The 19276-nt window shown below is 37.8% G+C and overlaps 1 protein-coding gene across 1 annotated transcript; it reads left to right on the top strand.

The window, feature by feature from the left end:
• The first annotated feature begins 10623 nt into the window (after positions 1-10623).
• LOC105384597 (ELAV-like protein 2) lies at positions 10624-18145 on the top strand. Its single transcript, XM_038111227.2, has one exon. The coding sequence runs from the start codon at positions 10752-10754 to the stop codon at positions 11811-11813; it is 1062 nt and encodes a 353-aa protein (XP_037967155.1). The 5' UTR covers positions 10624-10751; the 3' UTR covers positions 11814-18145.
• The last annotated feature ends 1131 nt before the right edge of the window (positions 18146-19276 follow it).

Raw genomic sequence — 19276 nt, 5'->3', positions numbered from 1 at the left:
TTTGTTTAAAGACAGATATTTGTACTCGGGTCTTGGGTGTTGATATTTATATTTAGTATCTATCTATCTATGTATTTGTGTAGATATATCAGCTGTCCGACACCCATAACACAGGTTCTGCCTAGCTTGGGGTCGGATGGCCGTGTGTGAGATGTCCCCACATATAAAAAAAAAAAAAAAAAAAAAAAAAAAATATTAGAGATTTATTTGAGCTGTCACCGGAACAGACAAGTTTGTGGCACTATAACTACCAGTTATCGGTAGATAGAGTTATTGAAACTGGCAGTAAGTCACTGTTCCTGTTACTGGCAGTGAGTTAAAGAATAGAACTGCTGTATATTTTCGCATGAGTTTTTTTTTACCGCGGGTCGGACGTGCCAACCCCTTCTTTTGAAAGCTTAATTTAAGGGCTGGTCAGTCATAAGCACTTCGAGCTGAGGGGAAACGTTTATTTTAATATTTATAATTTATTTTAATACGATAAATAGATGCATGAATTATTAAAGCTTTTGAGAGATTTAAAAATTTATGATTTTTGAGAGGCATAATATTATTCTACGGTTTTACATATATTTAAGTAAATACAGGTACACCTCTACTAAGTACAGTTACTTACTTATAAACCGGGGTTTTAATAAGTTTTTCAGTCACATATTTTATTTTTTTAGTTCGGACGCAAATATTAGGATGAACATCGTCACTCATCAATAGTCAATCTACTGATCATGATATACGCGGAGGCTACATGGGGATTAGCTTCAGTTGGCTGGATAATGTAAATACCTAAGTCCACATTGATGTTGACTCTGAACTCTGAAGGCACAAATTAGTGTTACTAAAACCTAAATTCTTTGTTAACAAATGGACTATATCAACGGATTCTGCACTAGTGTTACCTACCGTGAATTTTATTTTGCATAATTTACAGTTTCAAATTGTTAAAATTTAATTTTTTGCCGTGAGAATCGACATCATTGACCAATGTCCACGTCACGTCACAATTTCACTTCATTTATCATCATTGTCTGTAGTTTCCAACTCCAGCTCATATTTCACCATCCCTACTGAACCCACTGCAAGGGTTCACGGGTTGGTGAAGGGTTGGGCCGGACCGTGACTAGCCCTTTCTTTAGCCCTTGCTGAGGGGTTCACTCTAATCAGTGCGCACACGCACCGATGTAAGGGATAGTTAGTGTGGAGAGCATTTGTTGAATTTTATATTTCTTTTACTACGATATCCGCAGATGGATTTATATTAACTGCATTACGCCTGCTCTTGAAAGGCAATGTTGCGTCTGTCTTTCGTTCCTAAAATTAAAACAATCATATCTTCTCTTGCCTTTAAAGAGTAGGGGTAGGTACAGATCCAGCCGAGCGGCATCTTAACCTATACATAAACTCGTATAGTGCACCAATTACATAGCCATATTTTGAGAATCGCCAATTAGGTAAACAATCCGCGCCGTGGAGACATAATTATATACGTTGCAGATACTTTTCAAAGAGGAGTTTGTTTTTGGATTTCTTAATATTTTCTAGAGGCTAATAATCTGAATAATAAATAATAATACTGCAAGTACAGCTAAATTTTAAATTTACCTAGAACCGTGAGCGGTGCTGCCCTCTTGCATATCCGTACTCATAGTACTTAATTACCTATGTACAGAAGGTATAACATAATTGTTACAGTAATGAACACAAATTTCCCTAACACTTGTTTAGAATGCTACAAATTCCGTGCGAGTCACATAACATTCCGTCTCCATACTTGCCCAGCGTGTACAGTCGGCGGCGCGTGCCGGCCCCACTCATTGTACACTCGACGCTCTGTCCTATAATGCGGCAAGTTACTTGGCGACCCTCCTTGCGGGGTGAAAGAAGTGGCGGGGGCGAGGTAGCACGACATGCTACACACGTAGAAAAGTGTGCCCGGATTAATCTCGCGATAGCTTGTAACTATTTCTGACGTAAGTAAAATTTTATTCTATGAGTGTTCCCGTAAATGTCATATTTAGCTTAAAATTTATAGTTTGACAGCATTAAAATTTGGATGTTTACCTTCAGAATATCTACCAATTTGAATTTATTTATGTAAAAGTGTTTTATTTTATAAATCAATTTCCATGTCACTTTCATGTTCACTCTCTGTTTGAACTTGTTCATCGTCGTCGTCATCCTCATCTTCATCATCGTTTTCATTAACTTCAATTATAAATCTAAGACAAAAACCAATTTATGTTTAATTTACAATAAATTATAAATAAACAATAACATACCTGTCCAATACATCGTCAAATACTCTATCAGATTTATAATATTCGTCTTAATTTTTTATGACATGGTCGTCACATTTTCTCCACTTTTTAGGCGAATAATTAGAGAAAAGCAACTCTAAGTCTTTTATCTCTTTATCTAATTTAGAGTCAATCGACGTTCTTGCGAGCTCGCCTTTCACGTACCGCCACACAAGTTCAATAGGATTTAATTCCGGGTGGTATGGGGGTGGGCGAAGCACGATATGACCATTTTCTTTCAAAATTTCATCAATTTTGCAATTTTTCTCTGTGTTTTGCTCATTAATTACTTTCATTAAATCACATAAATTTTGGTTGCTTTCCTAGTTACAAGAACTGACAACTGACGCACTGTCATATGGACTCTTCGTCTTTGTTGTTTACTTTTTCGTATCTGACTGCGCAGTACCAACCTTTAGCCGCGTAGCATGACTGATCCGGTACGCTGTCTGTTCTACAAGAAGCCCCTATATTGAGACATTATACGATTTGTTGTTATTAACGTTATTTTGTTGACGAATTATAGATACCTAATAATAATATTAAAAAGGCCTCAACACTCATCCTAAGACTAATGGTCTCAGGATCAATGATCTCATGTGGGTCGCACTCAAATTATGACAGACTATATAAGACATGTGGCCGCCTCGGCTGCGCGGCCGAGACTGCCGTAACAATGACATGCAGTGCACGCGTTGCCCTTCCCCGCTACCCTCCCGCTACCCGCTGTCGTCTTGGGTACCTCGTCCCCTCCGCGTCTTTCACCCCGCAAGGAGGGTCGCCAAGCAACTTGCCAATCTATAGAGTACAGATGTTGTAGAGACTGATAGTATAGATAATACTTTCATATAAATAGACACAGAAATAACAAAAAGCAACGAACAAGACATACAACCAGTAGGTGGACTTAGTGCTAAAATCATTTCTTTCAGTCAACCTACAGTATGTACAGAGAGTGGAAAAGGGCGGTCTTATTACTATTTGTTATTTATTCCCGACTACCTCGGAGTGCTTTACAGTGTATGTTTAGTCCAACTACCTAACTAGTCCATGAAATAGTTGTGTACAGTGTCGCGAGCATAGGATTCGATACTATTTTCGAATCTACACGAAGGGTCACTTTTACCAAACGCTAAACGTATTTAAATCAAATTTTAAATACATTTTGTACTAACTGACAGACGTATGACAGGCTACTAAATACGTTTAGAGTTTGGCGAAATTCCACCTAACATATGGAAAAAACAAATGTCACTTTTGGAACTAACTTTGCCTTACATTTTGACAGTGACAGTTGACGATACGCAACGTTAACGGAGGTTCGAAACTTGTGCTCACGACTCAGTTCTCCCATATTAATAATGCGCATGCAAATCTTAAACGCTCGGGAAATACGACCGTTGCCGAACAATGACGAAGATTTCTATGCGCATTATCAATTTTGGGGAACTGTACTTATTGTTGACGCTACTTAAATGTACTGGTATATTATAGTAGCTTTTCCCGTGAGCTTCGCAATTCGTATCGCCTGGGAATTCCGGGATAACAAGTAGCCTAACGTAAAATTGTGTTAGCCGTTTTCCCTTGAAAGCGTAACTAACATCCTTCCACCTACAATCTACTTTCAAACGTTTGAAATATTAGTGGAAGCTCGTTAGTAAGCAATTCAGAAATAAGCTCTCACTGTATTGATGACTACTCTACACGGCACGCGAATGCAAATGGGAACACGTAATATTAATGTACCTACTGTTGAATAATTCCTGCTTAAAATCTGCATCGAAGGGGTGCGGGTTCGACTCCTGACCACGACTTTCACATACTTCGCCTGTGTGACACAGTTTCGGTTTTGATAAGGATTCTTTTTACGGAGTGATTTAATCAATTTGTAGTTTATTTAATTGGGTCAACATAACAAAATGAATAAAATAAGTATATGTAGGTAGGTATTTTCTAAAATGCCGATTAAACTGCAAAATTGCTATAAATACGTACCTAGACTACCTAGTAAGACTTGAATGACTCAGGGGCTCATTACATTTTGTTTGATGAGATTTAGAAAAAAATATGTTCGGTAGGAGGTGTGGCCGATCTACAAATATCCTCATGTCTGTAAGGGTACCGAAGGGTTAAAAGAGAACTTACCAACAACTAACCTTCAAAATACTTACATAAAAAAAACAAATCCAAACGCAAAACTTTTTGCTACCGCAATAAAGACACACAAGGCCGCCGGGAAAAAAATAAACTTACAAAAAAACTTTGGCGAACATTCCGCGCGCACCATTTTGTAAGTAGATGTCGTTGACCCCATTCCCGAGGGGGTGGGGAGGAGAGGGGAGGGGAAAGGGGCGGCGGGGAACATTTGGTTTATACGACTTGTTTCCATTGTACAATGGAAGATACAGCTTTAGAGGGAAAACTCTATTGGAATGACTAACTGATTAATTTGGTTTCACACACACAGCTTTTGCGTTTTCATGCAGATTTTTATATTTTGATAAATAAAGGAATGATTCCTCAAATTGAAATTAGCTAACTTAAAAATTTAAGGGACACTTCCCACCAGGGCGTGTTTTATCTTTCCACCCTGTAAATACACATCAGCGAATATTTATTAAGAAAAACTGCCATTGCAAGTTTAAATCTATAAATAATTAGAACTACATATATATATAAAACAAATAAGTAACTGTATTTGTAGTATTTGTACAGAAAATCGATCCAATTCTAAAAATATCAGATTCAATGGAAACAAACTACCACCCCAACTCAATGGTAGATAGCGACCAAAAAAGGGCAATGCTACCAGCTTACATCTCCAAGCCAATCACAACTTTAACTACCACACTATAAGGCATATATTAGTACGATTTCATGACGAGATTGTGTGTAAATCAAATTCGCTGATTACTTACAGAAATCACGACTTTAAAGTGTAGGAAATTAAGTAGAATATACTTTACCCGGTAGATGTATTAGTTAATAGTTCCGTTCTGTTAGAACGAAGTAATATATCACTTAAAATTTCAGCAATAAGGTACATTTCACGTTGATGATGGTTACGAGTAGTATTTTATAGTAGGTGTACCATTTTCGTTTACTGGATGAAAAAGTGTTTTTATGAAAGGAGCAGTTTTTGCGAATTACACCTTTTCAGGCGGCGAAAAGGTCGAAGGATTTCAGGAAATTTCAGGTTTCAGTCACGTAACAAGTTGCTGTCGGTTTTCTTCGCAAAATGGTGGTAATTCGCGTCTACTTTTCCTTTTTTATGTACCTACTTACTAACCTATCCACCCCTCTATTTTACCTTAAAACGCTAAAATGGTAAATTTCATGTTTTTCCTTTTTCCTGGTTACCAAAGTTGTAAATTGGAAGAAAGTTATTTTATTTAATACTGGCCCTGTTTCACAATGTCTGGTTAGTGGCTACCTGTGAGATAAAATACATGCTGTCACTTTCTGTTATTATTTTTTTGACAGTGACAGCATGTATTTTATCTCACAGGTAGCCACTAACCAGACATTGTGGAACAAGGCCTAAGTATACTTACTTAACCCAAATGTATGCAATGAAGAAAGTTTTTGAAGAACTTTGGAGACCGTAATATAGACTAGGTAGGGTATTAAAAGCTCCAAAAGTTAGGAAAGCTTTGTAAAAAAATATGAACGTTAAATTGTGAACTTTTTTCTTGGTAATGGACGAAAGTCACGTCAGTTGCTGATGTGTTTATAAAAATAACTACAAAAGAAATACATTTTTTGTAGTAAACTTTCAAAAACTAATAGACTACACTCTCTGATTTAGCGCGTGGTACTTATAACGTATTTTTCTTTTGTTTTTATATTATGTAAGTATTTTTAAACTTACAAGGAGTAGGTACTTAACAAAATAAAACCAAAGAGGTAGGATTGATGTAGCTCTCCTGGAAAAGTCTTAAGTATCCAGAAGTCTGAGCCAGAGGTAGACTGATGATGATTGAAATGAATTGTATAATTTTTCTTCTTTATTTATTTAATTTATTTAAACACTTTATTGCATACACATAAAAACATACAAAGTAGGTACAGATCATTACAGGTTGACAGTCTATGAACACAAAGGCGGACTTATCGCCTTCGATTTCTTCCAGTCTATCTTTCTAAATAAAGTTAAGTAATTCATGGAAAATGCTCCTTTGGGAAATAGCTATCGTCACTTTGTTCATTTTTGAAGTCGCTACTATTAGGTAGTCCCAAGTCCTATAAACACCAATCCCTACACCATTCATCACAAAGCACCAAAACCGGACTACATATCAATATAGACCATTCATTATTCATCACCCACCCTGCCTCTGACGCCCAAACCCTGACAGACAGAACCAAACCCCGCATTCACTTCAAAACAACCACAGTGTCCCCTCAAAACATATGAACACACCCTAAAGTAAGCTCTAAACCTAAAGTAATAGGAGCGAGGAGCAGCATTTGATATGGGACAAGTTAGAAGGGACGGGGCTAATATAAAGGCTCCGAGCAAAACGGAATATTTCAAATTAACATTTAAATTGTACCGCCACGGGTTCCGCTCTTCAGAGGTCTAGGGTTGGTAAAGTTGGAACTAGATTTTAAAACCTTCGACTGAAGTTAGATCAAATCACCCTAATATTTTATTATGAAGGCAAATACACTACATGTGACTACACTGCACCGGGGTATGTGACTTTTTTAGCTCTACATCCAAAGGTTGTCTGGAAGATTTCGCTATAAGCGATAAGATCGCCTTTTGTACCCTAATTTAGTTGTCATGTAAAATTGTTATTATTATTTTTTGTGCACAAATAAAAAGTACTCTTTCTAAAAACTAAAGTTTTGAGTGTGTATGTTTGTTAATCTTTCACGAAATACAACTGAACGGATTTCGAAGCAACTTGACAGGAATATTGGTTAATATGATTTATGAATAAGAATTACAATAGACTACTTTTCGTCCCGGAATTTCCAGGGTTACGAGGCTCACTCGAAAAACCAGTTTTTTTTTATGTTTTGAACTTTTTTATTGCCCGTAAGTGTATGTTTTTCCTGAAATCACACCTGGCAGCCCTACCCGTTCACCTGAGCAGAGCCTCGGCGCATCCTCACAGCGACGATCGTTTCAGCCATCACTGAAGCTGTAAACTTGTGCAAAGCGCACCGAAAATTACATGTATGTAGGTACTAGAGGAAATGTTTGGAAATTCTGTGGATTGTTGTTGTGAGTTTTGATTACAAGGACATCTTAAAAGGTTTTCCGTGACCAAGATTTAAAGTAAGTTAGGGTGCTTACATAGAGAGACTAGGTTCCCTGTATCTACCCGTACCGGTAACTTGATGTTTAGCTTTCTGCGAGTGCGCTAGAGCATTTCCCGGTTTTAAATCTCTCAGTGAGCGCTACCTAATCAAGTTACCAGTACAGGTAGATACAGGGAACCCGATTCTTTATGTAAGCACCCTTAAGGGGCAGAACCAGGAAAAAATGATCTGTAATTTTTTTAATATTGTAAAAGCAACCTATTATAGGATGTATAGGTAAACTGAAAATATATAAAACGATCGGAGTTTCCACTGCAACGATTAAAATTAAATAATGGACCCATTGCCCGAACTAGGGTTTACAATCGCTCTACATCTGAACTCGGTCACGTAACACGTAAATCGTTAACCTCACGTAACTTTCAAGCATTATTTCATTATTATTCAATCGCAACTAGGCCAAACTTTGGAGGAAGAAGTGAGAAGATTTGCTTTTCCCTAGCAGGATGGTCCAGGAAGATAAAATTTTATTAAACATGTTTAATTTAATCTGATAATACCATTACGGTGCGGTACTATTCGTCTTCACCGTATTTATGAAGACGGAAAAAGAGGGGTGTTATAAGACTTATAAGTTTAGCGTGCCTGTGTATCTTTTTAGCGTAGCCCCCAAACTGCTTAGCCATTTTTCGTGATTTTTTTTCAGTTCATAGATAATGCTACCCTGAGTATTCTTAGCAATATTTTTGAAAATCGGCTTAGCCGTCCTAATGTTATGCGACTTTTGGTATTGAATATCGGAACATTTTAACATTTGGTTATGTTATTATATTAGAATATAATTGTTTCCAATGTCCCTAGTCTCAGTGGTGGCTGGCGCTGGTTCAATATCTCTCTTCGTCGTTTTTCCTCCCGATGTCGACCCGGAACATTTTCGCAGTAAAAAGGGGAATTGTGTGAGAATTCTAGAAGCTGAACTATTCTGGACAGCCAAGCGTTTCTTAACCATCACCTTTACTATCATATTATAAACTTTATGACATCGACTTAAGGTCCAAATCATACAATAACAAGTACAGTAGTACTCGGTTATTCTATGGTCCAAATTTAATTAAATATTTGAACTTACTCTACCTTATGTATGGGCATAAGGGTTAATAAAGAAATCGTGATGTCCAGTGCTTCGCTGTACCGGTAGAGAATGACAAAGGTAACTACGAAGCTAATTATTTATTCTCTCCAAATTCCAAATGCCAATGGAATAGATTATGAGACACCTAACGATCGTTAAAACGATTAAGGGCTGATTTTTCAATGGTCAGATAAACGTTATCTGAGGAATAAAAGTGTTTCTGTTACTGTCTAAAACAAATATACAGATGAGACAGCATCAGAATTATTCCTCAGGTAACGGTTACCTGACCATTGAAAAATCGGCCCTAAAAATCTTAAAGCAAGGACCACTTATTCTGACGTAACTTGTATGGATCTGACAGATGTTTGACAGGGGAGAGACGCTGCTCGAGGATTATTTTATCCAATTTCACATATTTTATCCTATTCCATACATGGGATATTAATTAATAATGTGTTAATTGGCGGTAGTACTGTACCGTACGTTGTCACTCTTGAAGATTCCTTCCGTGCATCGCAATTAACAAAGAGTAAGTGAATATTTTACCGACTTCTGAAAAAAGGAAGAGGTTTTCAATTATTATATTTGTATTTGGTACAGCTCTGTGGTCCTGAATACGCCATCGCCAGCGGGTGGGAGGTGGTAAAGTGGAAATTACAGGTGGAGAGGCGACGGCTACTTACTTTGTTGTTTGATGCCTTTATATTGAGAGGAAGCGCAATTTCTCTGCAATTAGAATTCAAGAGGCCAGTGCGATCACAGGATTTGATACTATTTTCGAATCTACACAAATATATGGAAAAAACAAATTTCACTATTGGCACTGACAAAGTTGCCTTACATTGACAGTGACAGTTGACGATAATGTTCTTTTTCCATATGTTTGTGTAGATTCGAAAATAATATCGAATCCTGTGATCATGCTTCAGATTACCTGTTTGTGTACGAGAATTTATGGAATACTTTTTTTTTCATCTCTCGTTCTTCATGTATTGCCGAGTTACAATACATAGTTGATTTCATAAGTACACAACCAACCTCATGCAAGAAAGTAGGTCCCTATTATTGAAAACGTGATGAACTTAGTAATTTTCATGCCTAAAAAGCAATAAGTAGATATCTAAAGAGAAAGTATTAAAAAGTAGTTTGGCAAAAGTGGCCGATATTACTGTGAAAGAAACAAGAACGTCTAAATCAGGAATAGTGTGAAAATAGGAAACCCAAAACCACAAACATTTTCGTTGACCCTCTTGAAAAAACTCTATAAAAACTAATCTGACATCAAAGAGCAAGGGTTAACCCGGTTAACCCCTTGTAGACCTCAAAGAGAAAGTATTACACGGATGAATAAAGAAAAGGCCAGCAAACAGAATTCCTTCCCCGAAATGGTGATAAAGAGAAATTCTTATCTTTACCACAAACGCTACAAAAGAGGATCGCTTTAACATAATCTCGTTCTGCGCAAATAATCCCGCCCACGGAGATTAAACCTGAAAGAAAATGTCACCAAGATATCTCCGCATTTCCTTAGGAAAATAATCCTTTTGTATTCTCTTAACGCGAAAGCCTTTGTTATATTTTTAGAACTCCTCACAATTCTTTCAATGCTTTCTTGTAACAATAGTTGGACTAGGAAGCCCTAGCTCAATCAAATTGATTACCGGAATTACCTGCGGCGTCAACGAACCCTCACCCCGGAAGGAGCCTTTATACTACGCACCATTGTAGTACAACTAGCCGCGTACACTCCACACTCCATTGTCACCAGGTCTAGAGACCTAGAGGCCGAGGCAAGTGTCGTTCAGAGCGGATCAATGCTCCTTGTAGAGTATGTAGTTTTTTCGGACAGTATACCACAGGGTTGGGGTGAACGGCCGGCGTTACGTAAGGGCGGCGCGGGTCGATAGCTCGCGCACGCGCGGCGCACAAGAGCCACCCCTCAGAATACTCCGCGAGCGCCACTACGCCGGTCGTGTGCCCGTCATTTTATTTTCCGGCATTTTTCGTTTCCCTTTCGTTCGTTTCCGTTTATGATTTGAGCCGCCACCATGTCTAAAGGCGACAGCGAGCAGCAGAATGGCTCCGGCGAGGAGTCCAAGACGAACCTGATCATCAACTACCTGCCGCAGAGCATGACTCAGGAGGAGATCCGGAGTCTGTTCTCGTCCATCGGCGAGGTGGAGTCGTGCAAGCTGATCCGGAACAAGGGGGCTGCTTTCCCGGACGCGTTGAATCACGCGCTGCACGGCGGCGGCCAGAGCCTCGGCTACGCCTTCGTCAACTACCACCGCCCTGAGGACGCGGAGAAGGCCATCGCCACCCTCAACGGGCTGCGGCTGCAGAACAAGACCATCAAGGTGTCCTACGCCCGCCCCAGCAGCGAGGCCATCAAGGGCGCCAACCTCTACGTCTCCGGCCTGCCGAAGACCATGACTCAGAACGAGCTGGAGCGCCTGTTCAGTCCGTACGGGCGCATCATTACGTCGCGGATTCTCTGCGAGAACTCTGGAGGGAGGCCGTTCAACGGCGGCGACCAGGGGCTGTCTAAAGGCGTCGGGTTCATCCGCTTCGATCAACGCGTGGAGGCAGAGCGCGCTATTCAAGAACTCAACGGGACGGTGCCCAAAGGAGCTACAGAGCCGATTACCGTGAAGTTCGCGAACAACCCGAGCAACAACGGCAAGGCGCTGGCTCCACTCGCCGCGTACCTGCCGGCGGCTCTGCGCTTCCCGGCTCCCCTCGGCCGCTTCAGCTCAGGCAAGTCTCTCCTAGCCATCAACAAGGGGCTCCAGCGCTACTCGCCGCTGGCGGGCGAGCTGCTGGGCGGCGTGCTGCCCGGCGCCGTCGGCTCCGAGTGGTGCATCTTCGTCTACAACCTCGCCCCCGAGACCGAGGAGAATGTCCTCTGGCAGCTATTCGGCCCGTTCGGCGCCGTGCAGAGCGTCAAGGTCATCCGCGATTTACAGACCAACAAGTGCAAGGGCTACGGCTTCATCACGATGACCAACTACGACGAGGCGGTGGTGGCGATCCAGTCGCTGAACGGCTACACCCTCGGCAACCGGGTGCTGCAAGTCAGCTTCAAGACGAACAAGATAAAGACGATCTAAGCGGCCGTAGCGCGTAGGACGGCACCGCAGCACCCCGGACTTGACCAACACCTCTATACGACTGTGTCTTCCCGACCACCCGCCGCGGCCCGCACGGGCTCGCGTGTATTGTAATTATTGTATTCTAGCGAATGTTCTCCACTCGCTCGTCTCATCGCCGCCCTCCTCCGTGGTTCATCGTCTTTGTGTGAATTGGGTTAAGTGAAGGAGAAAGCCAAAATGGCGGCAGTTCCGCGTTTACTGCGCATGTCCGGATAAGATGGCCACCGCGGGGGCGGCGGACGGGCTCGCAATAAATTAAGATGCGGCATCAAATGCCCGACACCATCACTCTGACTAACGAAAATATCATACATATTGGTAATAGTCAATAACAAAATAATGATATTAAACTTCGCTTATGAACGGTTGTGGTTAACGAGAAATAGTTTTGGAATAATAATAAATATTAATTAGCAATAATAGCCTAAATCGTGTAGTGCTATGCTCCAATTTTATAAAAAACCATATCGTGTTATAGTAACGTAACGAGTAGGAGACGGCCACTGCAATCGATGCCAAACGTGACCTCCGTCACTTCCTGTTTCCCTGGTACCGAATTACACGGAGTATACTCCTCACAGGCACTAGTCTCATCAGAACTGGCAAACCCTAATCTGAATCATAAAATGACGGTAAGATAGCCACTCAGATGAGCTATATCTTTATAAAGAATTTTAAGTTTTGCCAGATCTATGTTAAAGATTGGTGACCCAAGGATCAGTCCCTGTGGGACAACCCCGTCGATCCCAGACAACCTGGCACTGACGGACCGGCCAAACCCGCCCTGGCCTCTATACGGCCAAGGAAGGCATTTAATCGAAGTAAAATAGTGTTATATTGTTAAAGATTGGAAAATATATATTGATCTATGTGTATATTTTAATCATATACTTATTACTAATTAAGGATGAAAACTAATCAAAAACTGTGATAGGTTTTGATAAAATTTTAAAAATGAGAAAGATCTGTCAACAGCCGCGCGTTAACACTGACGTAGGGTAGATTTTTGAGATTTTTGCTTGAGAAAATAACGTGGGATGGGACTCCAAATGATACGCTTAAAACACGGGTGACTTAAGTCGCGGTGTCGGGAACCTCGGATTTGACACGTTATATGTATGTAGGTATTTGAAAGATGGCGGAAGGATGGTGTAAAATCGATAGAGCTCAGCCGGCCGGGCCCGGGCGGGGCGCGCGCGGGGCGCGGGGGCGCGCGGGGGTGTGGGGCGCGGGGCGCGGGCAGGGGGGTAGCACACTCCTGGGTCACGGGAATAAACTCCTACTTAGGAAACATGGTGCATAGACTAGTCTTACGATGCAAATTTTACGTCGATGTCTTATAAACATATGATCGGTACCTGGTAAAATAAATTAAAAAACATAATAACGTACGGATGCGGACCTGCGTCTGTTCGAATGTAGGCTTTAATTGTCTTAGTCTAAATGAAAATTTGTAAATAAAAAAATAATGATGATTTAAATAAACACGGAAACGCCATCGCGCCAGCAGCGAACTGTCGCTACAATATATATCAGATAACGCAATACTTTACGACCCGATAAAGACCTATAAAAAACATCGAACTTGAATAGATTTATATATCGTGCCGTCCTAACGACCCTACGATTTTTGTAAAAAAATATATACCTAATATATGTAAAAAAAAGTTTTGTAACATTTCAGATATTAACTAATAGGTACTCATTATTACATACCAAAGATGGAGATTAAATTTACAAGTATTTATATATTTATTATAATGGTAAAACGTGCAATAACTAATAGCCAGTAATTTAATAAAAATATATTAAAATAAATGACTCTGAGAGGCGTTGCGTTGTAGACAAATTGTCGTGTCGGTAAATGTGTTAGTCAAGACTATTCGTTTACTTACAATTTATTGTAATCGTTTAAAATACGCGGTTAAAACCATTTTTCGAATTTCATTTAAAATCTTTAAAAATCTCTCACCAAAAAAATATCTAGTTTCGTCGCTTTGTTCCATGATAGCTGCAGATATGTGCTTCGACATTCCATCTCAATTTAGTCGTATAATACCTAATTTACGTTTTATTAGATCGTACTTAATTTAGATAAAAATGTGAGTTACCTTTATTTATAAGCTTCATTCTATTACGTCACTTTATTGTATGCGGAAATGTAACGGAACGAATTTGTTCCAGATTTCTGGTAGAGCCGTAGAGTACCAACAGGTAGCGCGACACTCGGGTCGGCAGTTCATCCAAAAGAGAACGGTCCAGAAGAAAAGAAACTCGAGTTTTAAAGTGACGTTTTGGAAGAAGCATCGATGTTTAATTAATTCAATTTAAATTATAATTATAATATATTAAGCGTAAGGTCGGCCATCCCTAGTCAATCAACTGAGGTGGTCATAGCAGCACAAGTTTTGCTAACCGACGTATTATTAATATATATTATTATCAACGTGGTAGTCGTCTTTTATTAGGTTATAATTATGTAATAATAGTTGTTTTGTGTTAATATATATTCAACATGGAGATTACAACTATTCTCACTAGTCAGTCCCTTAGATGGGGCGTAATTTATAATATGCAATTTAAAAGTGAATAGTTGGACTTACGTAATAACATAAATGTTGATATAAATAATAACCGTATGATAATTTCTCATGTATTCTTTGTTCTTAGTGTTACTGTATAATTTAGTATTACGTGCAATTATGTCATTGTATTTTATGTGTATATCTAAATTAGGTGTGCATTTAACTTATTTGTAATAACTTATTACATATTATAACTTGTCAAAAGATCGGTTAGGCGACCTAAATTGATTTATTTATTAGGGAAAATATATCGGGCGATTTTTCGATTAGTCGAAAGAGATCGTTGAATGTTAAAAAATCATTTTAAAACTAAAACCAATAATTTCACGTTGATTTCCGCTAACGTTTGTGTCCATCTTACCTTGTATTAGTGCTGTATATCGTTTGTATGGAAACGTGAACACCAAATAATCACTGATAACCATCGACTATTTAGATAATAAAGAAATCAAAAGTATTTTGGAATGAAATAAGTTAGGAGTTCAGTAAGGTTTAGGTACGTGAATAGTATTGTTCGTGAATTAGTAGAATGTTTTGTGGTAATTCATGGAATACTGATAGCAAACCAAAAATAATAATTAAAATAATAGAAAATGCTCAATAGTGGATGAGCCCAGCGGGCAAGAGCCAAAAAGCAATAATATTTATAAATATGAAAGCGAATGTGTGAATTTTTTAAATCCATATGCAAGACGGGTATTTAACTAACATATTTTTATATGTATTTTAAAGTGTATTGTAACTCATATCTTCATAGTTGTAAACTATTGTATTGCAAAACGTTCTACTAATGAGTTTTGCTAAACGCGAATCAGTCGAAAGATAAATCCGAGAAAACACGTTTTTCAGGATAGTAAAGTGCAGACCCCAGAGCGAGGCAAGCGATAATCACATCTATTATCAAACCATTACGGCTACTTTTTGATCGCGGTTTTGATGCATTTTATATAAATGTAAAATATAATAAAATTTTAAAAATAAATTTAATAAAAATTAATAATTGGCAACACAGAAACAATACTAATACGCATAGGCTAATTTAAACGTGAGGCTGTGAATTAGCAAAAATAAACACGTGACGTTTGATCTTAATTAAATATTAAGTGAAGTCAACACGTGTACAAACATGGTTGATGGCCCATATGTAATAAGTAAATCAATTAAAAAAATATAACAGACGAAAAGAAGCACTTTTGAGCTTGACTGTCCAGCGATTTTTAAACCAGTGATGTACAATACTCGAAAAAGCAGTTAACGCAAAGCAGTTATTTCTATGCGGTTATGATAGCAGCTTGATGTGCTTAGGTGATAGGAACCGCGGCCCCGGGCACGGCACAAAATGCACAAGGTGACCGGGGCCCAGGCGATTCCCATAGTTAAGTCACAAAAGAAGAAATCAAATCTTCCATAGGAAATAAATACGTAAGTTTTAAAAATTCTACACGTGAAAGTATTTCAAGTCGTTGCGTCGGGACATTTGAGTCGGTTAAGTCTAGTCAAATGCTCAATGAAAAATACAAACGGCCCCAGTGTCACGACGCAGGAAAAAAACAGTGATAAAAAAGCAATTTAAATTCGGCAAAATCTTTTTTTATAGCATTGAAATATATTTCACGCCGTAGAAAACTCGAGACATCGACTAAATGTGTTACTATTACTGTACGTGCAAACGTCAAAAAATCTAGCTAAAGTTTAATAAGAGAAGTAAAAAACATTGCACAAACCTTTTTCGGCGCTGCCACTGGCTATATTGTTGTAAAATTATTCAAAAAACTCTTACCATTTGCTCATCACTAATACTTCCTGTCTTTTTCGAACGGTATCTATGTAGTTGTAGCTTTTGAATCATATTTTTCAATGGTAATTTTATGAGATATAGCTCTGAACCGTGGCAGCTGTTTAACCCCCCTCCCGTATGTCACTATGCTCTCAGTATAGACAGTGAAACAAACAATCTTGTCGCATTTGGCTTAGCAGTAACTTCACTAATACAAACTCAAAAATGCTTGTTTTCTAGCCAGATACGACCCACCGACGCAAATGTAAAAGCAACAAGAACAGCGATGGAAATCGATTGTTTTTTTTTAAGAAATCAATGGAGTCGAGTAAAAATCTGATTGCAAATTAAATTGTAAATAAATGAAATAGTGTCGTCAAAGCTCTTTTCACGGGCTGCGCGATTTTGAAGTTACCAATAGTTTCGAATTTAAAAATAATTATTAAAAATATCAAATAATATCAATTTCACTGTCTATTTATTAGATTTTATTCGTTTTCGGTGTTGATTCCTCTATACCTGCATGGCTGGTGATGTTCGCTTATTTCGTGAATTTGTTCCTTAAAAGGTCACGAAATAAGGATGAATTTCGTTTGCGCTGTAGCATGTGATACTCATAGTATGTTACCGTAGTGGATCCCCATTGTATATCTCTCCTTTAACGTATTAAACTCAGGAAAAGTACGGACTTGATCTTCGAAAGCCATCCAACAAACACAACAGAACCATAATTTTCGACTAACGGTTTAACAAATCAATTCATATTATTCAATCCAAACATTAACAGAATCATTCAAAAGTTACAGTAAGTTGAGCCCGCACTTCCAATATTAACTGAGTAAGAGGGTAAGGCTAGAAATAAATAAATGCAATGTGTAAGATAAGAATCTCAAAGTATTGAATAAGTATTTTAACAACTTCAACTTTAAGGTGTACTAGACAATGAAAGCAATGATTATTTATAATTATAAATGAAATTATGAAAAAAAAATTGGTCAGCCATTTTTCTCGTTCGTGCTAGCTGACTTCACTTTGATACAAATACGTATTTTATAAAATTTTGAAAAAATTAAATACAAAAAAATATATAAAAAACACTTAAGATCTTCCCAGTAATGAATCAATGTTGAAGTTTCTTTTCGTCTTTTTATGATTATTATATAAAATTAAGAAGTAGGTGTCTGTGTTGGTCATATTAACCGTATAATTTAGTTGGTATGTACCTAATTGTTAGGTATTTCGATATATTGTGTCAGAAAATAATTACCTCTATTTCAGTATAGCTTTTGTGGAATAAATCGTTTGAGTTGCACAACAAGTAGCGATGATTAAGGTCTTCACTGTGCTGAGTTCGCTCCTCAGAATGTTCACCAACACTTGTCTATGGTCCGGCGGATCTCAGAACAAGTATTCGTGAACAGCGCGCCCGCGAGAAGGCGTCGAGCGAATGTTAACAGTTATTCAGCATCAGTGTGGTTTTTAGTGTTTAATGTTGTTCCCAATAATTTATAAGAACTCTCGTTTAAGAACTTTTGAATCATTGTAAAAGTTTTCCAAAATTATTAAATAAATAACAGGAGCTTTTTAACGCTCTCGCGTTGAGCAAAAAGCAGTTATTTTGGAAAACTGCTACGCGCTAATTTTTTTCTTACATAGAATTTTTGAAATACTCATTCCTAAAAGTGTAAGCATTATTAACCATATATTTACATCTGTAGACGTTACTTGGCTGTTTTAAGTAATTTAATTAAATATTTTAACGTAATTTATGTGTCTATAATTATTAATTTATTGGACTTAATTATAATTGAACGTAAAAAAAAATTAAATGTCACATTTTCTTCACTTTATACAATAGTTTTTACAATATGATATTTAATATCCTCAATGGTTGTAACTATACATTTCTTGTTCTAAATATATAAAAAAACCCGATATGATCTTTTTAATTTCCAACCCTTTTGCGATTCGCAATAAAGTAGAAATTTTCGCGATACTATATGGTAATAATAACAAAAAGACCACTTCAGTACGTATCATGGAAATTTTTACATTATTACCTTGAAGTTAAAGCATAATGAAATCCTGATGTCTGCCAATGCTTATAATGGGGGCCGATCCTTAGTCTTAGGGTGATATTTAAGTAAGTAACTGTTGTTATTTTTTTATATAAATACCAATAACTCTACAAAATTTACTCCATAAGGCAGCTTTAATCTATGGTTTACGCCTATAAAAAACAAAGTCAGTGAACTCGTTTTTTTAAATCGTACAAGTATAAAAAAATTGCACCCTATTTTATTTATCAGATACGCATTAAGAATGACAATAGATACAATATCCATTTATTTAAAACTGTCTCATGGTGTCTTTCCAATATTTAGTCTTGCTCTCTTATTTTTACTCCAATAAGGACTATTTTTTTACTGTTTGGTTCGATATCATGAGAAAGGGATATTATATTAAATTTATAGCTTGTGATATCCATATGTAGGAGATTCTTTGTTGAGCTTGGACCCTCTCAACTCCCCTACAGTTTCAGAGTACAGACAACAGGTAGGGTTGTTCTGCAAAAGCTTTACCCACAGTTATAAAGTTAGAGAGAATAAAACACTGTCAAGTGCGTGTTTAGAAAATATTTATAACTTTTACGAGTGAAATGTCCGACTACTATCTTTCATGTTTTATAAACAATCTCATAGAATACATAATCAAAGTTTTTTTTAAACAATACTTTCGTGAATTAAAAAATATAAAATATTATTATGACTTCTTAATTTGGTCGGATAACCGCTTCAAAAAGTTATAATTTCAGCCAGTGTCAACGAATGACTACAGACATTATTTTAGACATTTCATACGCAACAAAACCTACCCAACGCATAGGGTTAAAACCCTTACATAAATTATAATTTGAATGCCAAAACTGGGGTGACCTACCCCAACATGCATATATTAGACGCCCTAAGTTATACCTAGATCTAAAATGCATTGACTCACACTGAATAAACCAGGGTACCTAAGTACTTACAGCCTACCATGTAATTATCCTCGACGTA

The sequence above is a fragment of the Plutella xylostella genome, chromosome 28 (genome assembly GCF_932276165.1).
Source record: "Plutella xylostella chromosome 28, ilPluXylo3.1, whole genome shotgun sequence".
Taxonomy (NCBI): Eukaryota; Metazoa; Arthropoda; class Insecta; order Lepidoptera; family Plutellidae; genus Plutella; species Plutella xylostella.
The sequence above is the reverse complement of the archived record's forward strand: the minus strand, read 5'-3'. Positions and strand labels throughout refer to the sequence as shown.

What these genes read in the sequence shown, in the direction of transcription:
- LOC105384597 (XM_038111227.2), top strand. Translation starts at nt 10,752, where the DNA reads ATGTCTAAAGGCGACAGCGAGCAGCAGAATGGCTCCGGCGAGGAGTCC.